We start from the raw sequence: 13,357 nt of genomic DNA, 5'->3' as shown, positions 1-13,357 counted from the left end.
GGGTCTGGGGGGTCCCATATTGGGTCTGGGGGGTCCCATATTTGGGTTTTGGGGATCCCATATTTGGGTCTGGGGTCCCTATTTGGGTCTGGGGGGTCCCTATTTGGGTCTGGGGTCCCCATGTGGGTGGGGGCTCAGGGGTCCCCATTTAGGTTTTGGGGATCCCATATTTGGGTTTTGGGGGTCCCGTATTTGGGTCTGGGGGGTCCCATATTTAGGTTTTGGGGGTCCCATATTTGGGTCTGGGGTCCCTATTTGGGTCTGGGGGGTCCCATATTGGGTCTGGGGGGTCCCATATTTGGGTTTTGGGGGTCCCATATTTGGGTCTGGGGTCCCTATTTGGGTCTGGGGGGTCCCCATTTGGGTCTGGGGTCCCATATTTGGGTCTGGGGTCCCATATTTGGGTCTGGGGTCCCTATTTGGGTCTGGGGTCCCATATTTGGGTCTGGGGGGTCCCATATTTTGGTCTGGGGTCCCTATTTGGGTCTGGGGGGTCCCCATTTGGGTCTGGGGTCCCCATTTGGGTCTGGGGTCCCTATTTGGGTCTGGGGTCCCATATTTGGGTCTGGGGGGTCCCATATTTTGGTCTGGGGTCCCTATTTGGGTCTGGGGTCCCATATTTGGGTCTGGGGGGTCCCCATTTGGGTCTGGGGTCCCCATTTGGGTCTGGGGGGTCCCTATTTGGGTCTGGGGTCCCTATTTGGGTCTGGGGGGTCCCTATTTGGGTCTGGGGTCCCTATTTGGGTCTGGGGGGTCCCCTATTTGGGTCTGGGGTCCCTATTTGGGTCTGGGGTCCCCTATTTGGGTCTGGGGTCCCTATTTGGGTCTGGGGTCCCATATTTGGGTCTGGGGTCCCTATTTGGGTCTGGGGTCCCATATTTGGGTCTGGGGGGTCCCATATTTTGGTCTGGGGTCCCCATTTGGATCTGGGGTCCCATATTTGGGTCTGGGGGGTCCCCATTTGGGTCTGGGGTCCCTATTTGGGTCTGGGGTCCCTATTTGGGTGGGGGCTCGGGGGTCCCATATTTGGGTCTGGGGGGTCCCATATTTGGGTCTGGGGTCCCCATTTGGGTCTGGGGTCCCTATTTGGGTCTGGGGTCCCATATTTGGGTCTGGGGTCCCATATTTTGGTCTGGGGTCCCCATTTGGGTCTGGGGTCCCCATTTGGGTCTGGGGTCCCTATTTGGGTCTGGGGGGTCCCTATTTGGGTCTGGGGGGTCCCCATTTGGGTCTGGGGTCCCATATTTGGGTCTGGGGGGTCCCTATTTGGGTCTGGGGGGTCCCATATTTGGGTCTGGGGGGTCCCTATTTGGGTCTGGGGTCCCTATTTGGGTCTGGGGTCCCATATTTAGGTTTTGGGGGTCCCATATTGGGTCTGGGGGGTCCCATATTTGGGTCTGGGGTCCCCATTTAGGTTTTGGGGGTCCCATATTTGGGTCTGGGGTCCCATATTTGGGTCTGGGGGGTCCCCATTTGGGTCTGGGGTCCCCATTTGGGTCTGGGGTCCCATATTTGGGTCTGGGGGGTCCCCATTTGGGTCTGGGGTCCCTATTTGGGTCTGGGGTCCCCATTTGGGTCTGGGGTCCCCATGCGGGCGGGCGGGGGTCCCTGAGCCCCCTGCCCCGCAGGTGGCCGTGGGCGCCGGCAGCCACCCGCACAAGGTGAAGGTTTTCGGGCCGGGCGTGGCCAAGACGGGGCTCAAGGCCCTGGAGCCCACCTACTTCACCGTGGACTGCGCCGAGGCCGGCCAGGGTGGGTCTGGGGGCTTCGGGGGTCTGGGGGGGATTTTGGGGGGGTTTGGGGGATCTGGGGGGTCTGGGGGGGATTTGGGGAGATTTGGGAGGGATTTTGGGGGGTCTGGGAGGGATTTTGGGGGATCTGAGGGGGATTTTGGGGGATCTGAGGGGGATTTTAGGGGGTCTGGGGGGGATTTTGGGGGTCTGGGGGGGATTTGGGGGGTTCTGGGGTGGGTTTTGAGGAGGATTCGGGTGGGTTTGGGGTTTCCAGGGGCTTTGGAATGAATCTGGGGGGGATCTGGGGGAAATTTAGGAGGGTCTGTGGGGATTTGGGGTCGGTTTTTGGGGTCCCGGTGGTTCCTGCAGGATTTTTGGGGTCGGTTTTTGGGGTCCCGGTGGTTCCTGCAGGGTTTTTGGGGTCCTGGTGGTTCCTGTGGGGGTTTTGGGGTCGGTTTTTGGGGTCCTGGTGGATCCCTGCAGGGTTTTTGGGGTCGGTTTTTGGGGTCCCGGTGGATCCCTGCGGGGTTTTTGGTGTCCATTTTGGGGTCCTGGTGGTTCCTGCAGGATTTTTGGGGTCGGTTTTTGGGTCCTGGTGGTTCCTGCAGGATTTTTGGGGATCCCCACAGCTTTTGGGGGTGTTCCTGGGGCTCCCTGACCCCCCAGGTGACATCAGCACCGGGATCACCTGTGCACGGGGTGGGACATTTGGGGTGTTTGGGCTCACCTGGCACCCCAAACCCGTAGGTTTTTTGGGGTGGGCGGGGCAGTTTGGAGTCCCCCCGAGTTTTTGGGGGTCCCTGACCCCCCGTGCCCCCCCAGGTGACGTCAGCATCGGCATCAAGTGCGCCCCGGGCGTGGTGGGCCCGGCCGAGGCCGACCTGGACTTCGACATCATCAGGAACGACAACGACACCTTCACCGTCAAGTACACGCCCAAGGGTGCCGGGCTGCACACCATCATGGTGCTGTTCGCCGGCCAGGTGGGGCTGGGGGCTTCGGGGGGATCGGGGGGCTTCGGGGGGCTCGGGAGGGTTTGGGGGAACCTGGGGGTTTTGGGGGATTTGGGGAGTTCAGGGGGTTTGGGGGAATTTGGGGTCATCGGGTTCCACGCCATCATGGTGCTGTTCGCCGGCCAGGTGGGGCTGGGGGCTTCGGGGGGCTCGGGGGGCTCGGGGGGATCGGGGGGCTTCGGGGGGCTTGGGGAGTTTGGGGGGTTTGAGGGTGTTCAAGGGGGTCTGGGGGGTTTGGGGTCATTGGGTTCCACACCATCATGGTGCTGTTCGCCGGCCAGGTGGGGCTGGGGGCTTCGGGGGGCTCGGGGGGCTTCGGGGGGCTCGGGGGGCTCGGGGGGATCGGGGGGCTTCGGGGGGCTCGGGGGGGTTTGGGGGAGTCTGGGGAGTTCTGGGGGTTTGGGGGAATTTGGGGTCATCGGGTTCCACACCATCATGGTGCTGTTCGCTGGCCAGGTGGGGCTGGGGGCTTCGGGGGGCTCGGGGGGGTTTGGGGGGTCTGGGGGCTCACGGGAGTTTGGGGGGTTCAGGGGTTTGTGGGGTTTGGGGTCATTGGGTTCCACCCCATCATGGTGCTGTTCGCCAGCCAGGTGGGGCTGGGGGCTTCGGGGAGTCTGGGGGTCTCTGGGTGGTCTCTGGGGGTCTCTGGGTGGTCTCTCTGTTTTGGGGGTGGTCTCTGGGGGTCTCAGGGGGTCTCAGGGGGTCTCGGGGGGTCTCGGGGGTCTCTGGGTGGTCTCTCTGTTTTGGGGGTGGTCTCTGGGGGTCTCGGGGGGTCTCTCTATTTGGGGGGTGGTCTCTGGGGGTCTCGGGGATCTCGGGGGGTCTCTGGGTGGTCTCTGGGGGTCTCTGGGTGGTCTCGGGGGTCTCTGGGGGTCTCTGGGGGTCTCTCGGGGGTCTCTGGGTGGTCTCTGGGGGTCTCAGGGGTCTCTGGGGGTCTCGGGGGTCTCTGGGGGTCTCTCGGGGGTCTCGGGGGTCTCTGGGTGGTCTCTGGGGGTCTCGGGGGTCTCTGGGTGGTCTCGGGGGGTCCCTGACCCCGCTGTGCCCCCAGGCCACCCCCAGCAGCCCCATCCGGGTCAGGGGGGTCTCTGGGTGGTCTCGGGGGTCTCTCTGTTTCGGGGGTGGTCTCTGGGTGGTCTCGGGGGTCTCAGGGGTCTCTCTGGGGGTCTCGGGGGTCTCTGGGGGTCCCTGGGGGTCTCTCGGGGGTCTCGGGGGGTCCCTGAGCCCGCTGTCCCCCCAGGCCACCCCCAGCAGCCCCATCCGGGTCAAGGTGGACGCTGCCCACGACGCCAGCAAGGTCAAGGCCGAGGGGCCCGGCCTGAGCCGCTCCGGTGGGTCTGGGGGCTCCGGGGAAACTGGGGGTCCTGGGGGATGTGGGGGGACCCCAGAGGGGAAACTGGGGGCTGGCGGGACCCCAAAAGGAAACTGAGGCAGTGCGGGGGGATTTGGGGGACCCCAAAGGGAAAATTGGGGGGGAAATTGGGGGTCTGGGGGAACCCCAAAGGGAAAATTGGGGGGGAAATTGGGGGTCTGGGGGAACCCCAAAGGGAAAATTGGGGGGGAAATTGGGGGTCCTGGGGGAACCCCAAAGGGAAAATTGGGGGGGAAATTGGGGGTCCTGGGGGAACCCCAAAGGGAAAATTGGGGGTCCTAGGGGCTGGGGGGACCCCAAAGGGAAAATTGGGGGTCCTGGGGGATTTGCAGGGGGGGAATCGGGGGGACCCCAGAAGGGAAATTGGGGGTCCTGGGGGCTTGGGGTATTTTTGGGGTGTCTGACTGGGATTTTGGGGTTTTTGTGTGTTTTTTGGGGTTGTCTGATGAGGATTTTTGGGTCTTTTTTGGGGTGTCTGACCGGGATTTTGGGGTTTTTATGGTATTTTTGGGGTGTCTGACTGGGATTTTGGGGTTTATATGGTATTTTTGGGGTGTCTGACTGGGATTTTGGGGTTTTTGTGGTTTTTTTGGGGTGTCTGACCAGGATTTTGGGGTTTTTATGGTATTTTTGGGGTGTCTGACCGGGATTTTGGGGTTTTTATGGTATTTTTGTGGTGTCTGACTGGGATTTTGGGGTTTTTTGGTGGTGTCTGACCGGGATTTTGGGGTTTTTGTGGTTTTTTAGGGGTGTCTGACTGGGATTTTGGGGTTTTTATGGTATTTTTGGGGTGTCTGACTGGGATTTTGGGGTTTTATGGTATTTTTGTGCTGTCTGACTGGGATTTTGGGTTTTTTTGGTGGTGTCTGACCGGGATTTTGGGGTTTTTGTGGTATTTTTGGGGTGTCTGACTGGGATTTTGGGGTTTTTGTGGTTATTTTGTGGTGTCTGACCGGGATTTTGGGGTTTTTGTGGTATTTTTGGGGTGTCAGACCAGGATTTTGTGGTTTTTTGTGGTGTCTGACTGGGATTTGGGGGTTTTTGTGGTTATTTTGTGGTGTCTGACCGGGATTTTGGGGTTTTTATGGTATTTTTGTGGTGTCTGACTGGGATTTTGGGGTTTTTATGGTATTTTTGGGGTGTCAGACCAGGATTTTGTGGTTTTTTGGGGTGTCTGACGGGGATTTTGGGGTTTCTTTTGTTTTTTTGTGGTGTCTGACCGGGATTTTGGGGTCCCCCAGGGGTGGAGCTGGGCAAGCCCACCCATTTCACGGTGAGCACCAAGGGGGGCGGCCGGGCCGCCCTGGACGTGCAGGTGACCGGGCCGGGCAAGGGCGAGGCCGTGAGGGACCTGCAGGTGACCGACAACCACGACGGCACGCACACGGTCACCTACACCCCCGTGCAGCAGGTAACCCCCAAAAACCCCCCAAATAACCCCAAAAACACCCCAAAACCACACCAAATAACCCCAAAAACACCCACACGGTCACCTACACCCCCGTGCAGCAGGTAACCCCCAAAAACCCCCAAAATAACCCCAAAATAACCCCAAAATCCCCCCAAAAACACCCCAAATAACCCCAAAAACACCCACACGGTCACCTACACCCCCGTGCAGCAGGTAACCCCCAAAAATCCCCAAAAACCCCCAAAATAACCCCAAAAACAGCCCAAAAACACCCACATGGTCACCTACACCCCTGTGCAGCAGGTAACACCCAAAACCCCCCAAAATAACCCCAAAAACACCCCAAAAACACCCCAAATAAACCCAAAAACACCCCCACGGTCACCTACACCCCTGTGCAGCAGGTAACCCCCAAAAACCCCCAAAATAACCCCAAAATAACCCCAAAAACCCCCCAAAAACACCCCAAATAACCCCAAAAACACCCACACGGTCACCTACACCCCCGTGCAGCAGGTAACCCCCAAAATAACCCCAAAAACACCCCAAAACAACACCAAATAACCCCAAAAACACCCACATGGTCACCTACACCCCCGTGCAGCAGGTAACCCCCAAAAACCCCCCAAATAACCCCAAAAACACCCCAAAACCACACCAAATAACCCCAAAAACACCCACACGGTCACCTACACCCCTGTGCAGCAGGTAACCCCCAAAATAACCCCAAAAACACCCCAAAATCCCCCCCAAAACACCCCAAATAAACCCAAAAACACCCACACCGTCACCTACACCCCTGTGCAGCAGGTAACCCCCAAAACCCCCAGAATAACCCCAAATTAACACCAAAATAACCCCAAAAACACCCACACGGTCACCTACACCCCTGTGCAGCAGGTAACCCCCCAAAAACCCCCCAAATACGCCCAAAACCACCCCAAAACCACCCCAAATAACCCCAAAAACACCCACACGGTCACCTACACCCCTGTGCAGCAGGTAACCCTCCATAATAACCCCAAAAACACCCCAAATTAACACCAAAATAACCCCAAAAACACACACACGGTCACCTACACCCCTGTGCAGCAGGTAACACCCAAAACCCCCCAAATAACCCCAAAAACACCCCAAAACCACACCAAATAACCCCAAAAACACCCACACGGTCACCTACACGCCCGTGCAGCAGGTAACCCCCAAAAACCCTCAAAATAACCCCAAATTAACACCAAATAAACCCAAAAACACCCACATGGTCACCTACACCCCTGTGCAGCAGGTAACCCCCAAAAACCCCCCAAATAACCCCAAAAACACCCCAAAACCACACCAAATAACCCCAAAAACACCCACACGGTCACCTACACCCCCGTGCAGCAGGTAACACCCAAAAACCCCCAAAATAACCCCAAATTAACACCAAAATAACCCCAAAATCACCCACACGGTCACCTACACCCCTGTGCAGCAGGTAACCTCCAAAAACCCCCCAAATAACCCCAAAAACACCCCAAAACCACACCAAATAACCCCAAAAACACCCACACGGTCACCTACACCCCCGTGCAGCAGGTAACCCCCCAAATAACCCCAAAATAACCCCAAATTAACACCAAAATAACCCCAAAATAACCCCAAATTAACACCAAAATAACCCCAAAAACACCCACACGGTCACCTACACCCCCGTGCAGCAGGTAACCCCCCCAAAAACCGTCAAAATAACCCCAAAAACACCCACACGGTCACCTACACCCCCGTGCAGCAGGTAACCCCCAAATAACCCCAAAATAACCCCAAATTAACACCAAAATAAACCCAAAAACACCCACACGGTCACCTACACCCCTGTGCAGCAGGTAACCCCCCAAAACCCCCCAAAATAACCCCCAAATCCCCCCAAAAACACCCCAAATAACCCCAAAAACACCCACACGGTCACCTACACCCCCGTGCAGCAGGTAACCCCCCAAAAACCCCCCAAATAACCCCAAAAACACCCACACGGTCACCTACACCCCTGTGCAGCAGGTAACCCTCCAAAATAACCCCAAAAACACCCCAAATTAACACCAAAATAACCCCAAAAACACACACACGGTCACCTACACCCCTGTGCAGCAGGTAACCCCCAAAAACCCCCCAAATAACCCCAAAATCCCCCCAAAAACACCCACACGGTCACCTACACCCCTGTGCAGCAGGTAACCCCCAAAATAACCCCAAATTAACACCAAAATAACCCCAAAAACACCCACACGGTCACCTACACCCCTGTGCAGCAGGTAACCCCCAAAAACCCCCCAAATAACCCCAAAAACACCCCAAAACCACACCAAATAACCCCAAAAACACCCACACGGTCACCTACACCCCCGTGCAGCAGGTAACCCCCCCAAAAACCGTCAAAATAACCCCAAAAACACCCACACGGTCACCTACACCCCCGTGCAGCAGGTAACCCCCAAATAACCCCAAAATAACCCCAAATTAACACCAAAATAAACCCAAAAACACCCACATGGTCACCTACACCCCTGTGCAGCAGGTAACCCTCCAAAAACCTCAAAATAACCCCAAAATAACCCCAAAATCCCCCCAAAAACACCCCAAATAAACCCAAAAACACCACATGGTCACCCTCAAACCCATGCCGCAGGTAGGGCAGAAATCACCCCAAAACCCCCCAAAAACCCCCCGAAACCCCCCAAAACCCCCCAAAACACCCCAAAACCCCCCAAAACACCCCAAAAACACCCCGAAACCCCCCAAAAACCCCCTGAAACCCCCCAAAACCCCCCAAAACCAGCCCCAAGCCCCGCCCGGCGCGGGTCGGGGGGCTCCCCGTGCCCCCCCTGACCCCTCTTTGCCCCCAGGGCAATCTGGGGGTGTCGGTGACCTACGGGGGGGACCCCATCCCCAAAAGCCCCTTCAGCGTCGGCGTCAGCCCCGGCGTGGACCTGGCCAAGATCAAAATCTCCGGCCTGGACGACAGTAAGGGGGGCCGGGGGATTTTGGGGGGGTCCCTGGGATTTGGGGAGGGGTCCCTGAATTTGGGGAGGGGGTTTTGAGGGGATTGAAGGGGGATTTAGGGACCTGGGGAGGCACCCAGTGAGTCTTGGAGGGGATGAATTTGGGGAGGGGTCCCTGAGATCTTCCTGTGTTTTGGGATTCGCAGCCCAATTTTGGGATCTCCTCCCCAGTTCTGTGTCCCCCTCCCCAGTTTTGGGATTTCCCCCAGTTTTGGGGGAATTTCGGGGTCCCTCACCCTCTGCCCCTCCCCATTTGGGATTTCGGGGTCCCTCACCCTCTGCCCCTCCCCATTTGGATTTCGGGGGTCCCTCACCCTCTGCCCCTCCCCATTTGGATTTCGGGGGTCCCTCACCCTCTGCCCCTCCCCATTTGGGGAATTTGAGGGTCCCTCACCCTCTGCCCCTCCCCATTTGGGGAATTTGAGGGTCCCTCACCCTCTGCCCCTCCCCATTTGGGGAATTTGCGGTTCCCTCACCCTCTGCCCCTCCCCATTTGAAAATTTTGGGGTCCCTCACCCTCTGCCCCTCCCCATTTGGGATTTTGGGGTCCCTCACCCTCTGCCCCTCCCCATTTGGGATTTTGGGGTCCCTCACCCTCTGCCCCTCCCCATTTGGGATTTCGGGGTTCCCTCACCCTCTGCCCCTCCCCATTTGGGGATTTCGGGGTCCCTCACCCTCTGCCCCTCCCCAGTTTTGGGATTTCGGGGGTCCCTCACCCTCTGCCCCTCCCCATTTGGGGATTTCGGGGTCCCTCACCCTCTGCCCCTCCCCATTTGGGAATTCGGGGGTCCCTCACCCTCTGCCCCTCCCCAGTTTTGGGATTTTGGGGTCCCTCACCCTCTGCCCCTCCCCAGTTTTGGGATTTTGGGGGTCCCTCACCCTCTGCCCCTCCCCATTTGGGATTTCGGGGTCCCTCACCCTCTGCCCCTCCCCAGTTTTGGGATTTCGGGGGTCCCTCACCCTCTGCCCCTCCCCATTTGGGGATTTCGGGGGTCCCTCACCCTCTGCCCCTCCCCATTTGGGATTTTGGGGTCCCTCACCCTCTGCCCCTCCCCATTTGGGGAATTCGGGGGTCCCAGTCCCTCACCCTCTGCCCCTCCCCATTTGGGGATTTCGGGGTCCCTCACCCTCTGCCCCTCCCCATTTGGGATTTCGGGGTCCCTCACCCTCTGCCCCTCCCCATTTGGGATTTCGGGGGTCCCTCACCCTCTGCCCCTCCCCATTTGGGGATTTTGGGGTCCCTCACCCTCTGCCCCTCCCCATTTGGGATTTCGGGGGTCCCTCACCCTCTGCCCCTCCCCATTTGGGGATTTTGGGGTCCCTCACCCTCTGCCCCTCCCCATTTGGGATTTCGGGGTCCCTCACCCTCTGCCCCTCCCCATTTGGGATTTTGGGGTCCCTCACCCTCTGCCCCTCCCCATTTGGGATTTCGGGGTCCCTCACCCTCTGCCCCGTGTCCCCGCAGAGCTGGAGGTGGGCAAGGCGCAGGAGTTCACGGTGAAGGCCAAGGGCGCGGGGGGCCAGGGCAAGGTGGGCGCCCGGATTTTGGGGCCGTCCCGCAAGGGGGTCCCGTGCACGGTGGAGCCGGGCGTGGCGGCCGAGAGCAGCGCCGTGCGCTTCGTGCCGCGCGACGAGGGCCCCCACAGCGTGGAGGTCACCTACGACGGCGTCCCCGTGCCCGGCAGCCCCTTCCCCGTCGAGGTGGTGCCGGCCACCGACCCCTCCAAGGTGAGGGAGGGGTTTGGGGGGGTTTGGTGGGGGAGGATTTGGGGGGGAGGCCGTGGGATGTAGCTCAACCCAATGTAAACCAGCTCAACCCAATGTAACCCAACGCAACCCAACATAACCCAACAGAACCCAACAAAACCCAACGCAACCCAACATAACCCAACAGAACCCAACAAAACCCAACGCAACCCAACATAACCCAACAGAACCCAACAAAACCCAACGTAACCCAACGCAACCCAACTGAACCCAACAAAACCCGACATAACCCAACAAAACCCAACGTAACCCAACACAACCCAACTGAACCCAACAAAACCCGACATAACCCAACAAAACCCAACTCAATTCTTCCCAACCAATCCAGCCCATCCCAACTCAACCACACTCAACCTATCCAACCAAACATAACCCAACAAAACCCAACTGAACCCAACGCAACCCAACATAACCCAACATAACCCAACACAACCCAACATAACCCAACAAAACCCAATCCAACCCAACACAACCCAACATAACCCAACACAACCCAACAAAACCCAACTGAACCCATTCCAGCCTAACGCAACTCAACCCAATCAGTCCAACCCAATGTAACCCAACTCAACCCAACAAAACCCAACTCAACCCAACAAAACCCAACTCAATTCAACCCAACTAATCCGGCCCATCCCAACTCAAATCACACCCAACCAGTCCAACCTAACATAACCCAACTCAACCCAAAGTAACCCAGCAAAACCCAACTCAAGCCAACTCAACCCAATCCAACCTAACATTACCCAACACAACCCAACGTAACCCAACCAATCCAGCCCATCCCAACTCAACCCCACCCAACCAATCCAACCCAGCTCAACCCAACTCAACCAGTCCAACCCAAATCAATTCAACTCAGCCCATCCTGGCCCAATGCAATTCAACGCAACCAATCCAACCCAACTCAACCCAACAAAACCCAATTCAACCCAGCTCAGTTTGACTCAATCAATCCAGCCCAGCTCAATCCAACAAAACCCAATTCAACCCAACTCAATTTGACTCAACCAATCCAACCCAACTCAACCCAACAAAACCCAATTCAACCCAACTCAATTTGACTCAACCAATCCAACCCAACTCAACCCAACAAAACCCAATTCAACCCAACTCAGTTTGACTCAATCAATCCAGCCCAGCTCAACCCATCCCAACCCAATTCAACCCAACTCAGTTTGACTCAATCAATCCAGCCCAGCTCAACCCATCCCAACCCAACCAATCCAACCCAGCTCAACACAACTCCAACCAATCCAACCCAACTCAACCCAGTTCAATTCGACTCAACCCATCCCAGCCCAACTCAATTCAACCCAACCCAACCAATCCAACCCAGCTCAACTCATCCCACCCCAAACCATCCCAACTCAACCCATCCCAACTCTTCCATCCGCCCAGGTCCGCGCTTTCGGCCCCGGTCTCCAGGGGGGCCTGGCGGGGGTTCCAGCCCCGTTCACCATCGACACCAAAGGCGCCGGCACGGGCGGTTTGGGGCTGACCGTGGAGGGGCCCTGCGAGGCCAAAATCGAGTGCCAGGACAACGGCGACGGCACCTGCTCCGTGTCCTACCTGCCCACGGAACCCGGCGACTACAACATCAACATCCTCTTCGCCGGCACCCACATCCCGGGCTCGCCCTTCCGCGCGCCGATCCGGCCGAAATTTGACCCTTCCAAGGTCACCTGCGAAGGGCCGGGGTTGGAGAAGGCCACGGCCGGGCAGCCGGGGCGCTTCCGGGTGGACTGCAGCCGGGCGGGAACGGCCGAGCTGACCATCGGCATCGCCTCGGAAGCCGGGGCGCGGGCGGACGTGAGGGTGGAGGAGAACGGCGACGGCATTTACACCATCGCCTACACGCCGCGCAGCGCCGGCGTGCACACCGTCACCGTGGAGTACGGCGGCCAGCCCGTGCCGCACTTCCCCAGCACCGTGCGCGTGGAGCCGGCGCCGGCGGCTGTGGACACGAGCGGCATCAAGGTGTACGGGCCCGGCGTGGAGGGCAAGGGTGAGTTTGGGGTGGGGTGGAAGGGTTGGATTGGGTTTGGTCGGGATGGGTTGAGTTGGGTTGGGTTGGGGTCAGTTGGGTTGGGTTGGGTTGGGTAGAGTTGGAAGAGGATGAGTTGGGTTGATTGTGTTGGGATGAATTGGGTTGGGTTGAGTTTGAGTGGCTGTGATGAATTGAGTTGGGTTGGCTTGAGTTGGGTTCGGTTGAGTTGTGTTGGGTTGGGTTGGGTAGAGTTGGAAGAGGATGAGTTGGGTTGATTGTGTTGGGATGAATTGAGTTGGGTTGAGTTGGGTTGGCTGTGATGAATTGAGTTGGGTTGACTTGAGTTGTGTTCGGTTGAGTTTGGTTGGGTTGGGATGATTTGAGTTGAATTGGGATGAGTTGGGTTCGGTTGAGTTGGGTTGGGTTGGGTAGAATTGGAAGAGGATGAGATGGGTTGGGTTGAGTTGGGTTGATTGTGTTGGGATGAATTGGGTTGGGTTGAGTTTGAGCGGCTGTGATGAATTGAGTTGGGCTGGCTTGAGTTGGGTTTGGTTGAGTTGGGTTTGGTTGGGTTGGAAGAGGATGAGTTGGGTTGATTGTGTTGGGATGAATTGAGTTGGGTTGAGTTGGGTTGGGTTTGGTTGAGTTGGGTTTGGTTTGGTTGGGTAGAGTTGGAAGAGGATGAGACGGGTTGGGTTGAGTTGGGTTGATTGGATTGGGTTGAGTTTGAGTGGCTGTGATGAATTGAGTTGGGTTCGGTTGGTTTGGTTGGGTTGGGATGATTTGGGTTGAACTGGGATGAGTTTGGTTCGGTTGAGTTGGGTTGGGTTGGGATGATTTGAGTTGGGTTTGGTTGGTTTGGTTGGGTTGGGATGATTTGAGTTGAACTGGGATGAGTTGGGTTCGGTTGAGTTGGGTTGGGTTGGGATGATTTGGGTTGGGTTTTGTTGGTTTGGTTGGGTTGGGATGATTTGAGTTGGGTTGGCTTCAGTTTGGTTGGGTTGGAAGAAGACCCCGTTGACCCCAACCCCGTTTC

At 57.6% G+C, this 13,357-nt stretch overlaps 1 protein-coding gene across 2 annotated transcripts in view; it reads left to right on the top strand.

Moving 5' to 3' along the window:
* FLNA (filamin A) overlaps nt 1-13,357 on the top strand; it is a 96,889-nt gene that overhangs the window by 31,936 nt on the left and 51,596 nt on the right. For both annotated transcript variants that reach the window (XM_077789743.1, XM_077789744.1), the window contains exons 15-21: nt 1,629-1,752; nt 2,556-2,716; nt 3,984-4,074; nt 5,357-5,526; nt 8,409-8,526; nt 10,030-10,292; nt 11,733-12,339. In XM_077789743.1, coding sequence (XP_077645869.1) covers nt 1,629-1,752; nt 2,556-2,716; nt 3,984-4,074; nt 5,357-5,526; nt 8,409-8,526; nt 10,030-10,292; nt 11,733-12,339 — 1,534 coding nt within the window. The remainder of the gene's footprint in view (nt 1-1,628; nt 1,753-2,555; nt 2,717-3,983; nt 4,075-5,356; nt 5,527-8,408; nt 8,527-10,029; nt 10,293-11,732; nt 12,340-13,357) is intronic.

Source organism: Lonchura striata, chromosome 36 (genome assembly GCF_046129695.1).
Source record: "Lonchura striata isolate bLonStr1 chromosome 36, bLonStr1.mat, whole genome shotgun sequence".
Classification (NCBI taxonomy): Eukaryota; Metazoa; Chordata; class Aves; order Passeriformes; family Estrildidae; genus Lonchura; species Lonchura striata.
This window is presented reverse-complemented; position numbering and strand designations above follow the sequence as displayed.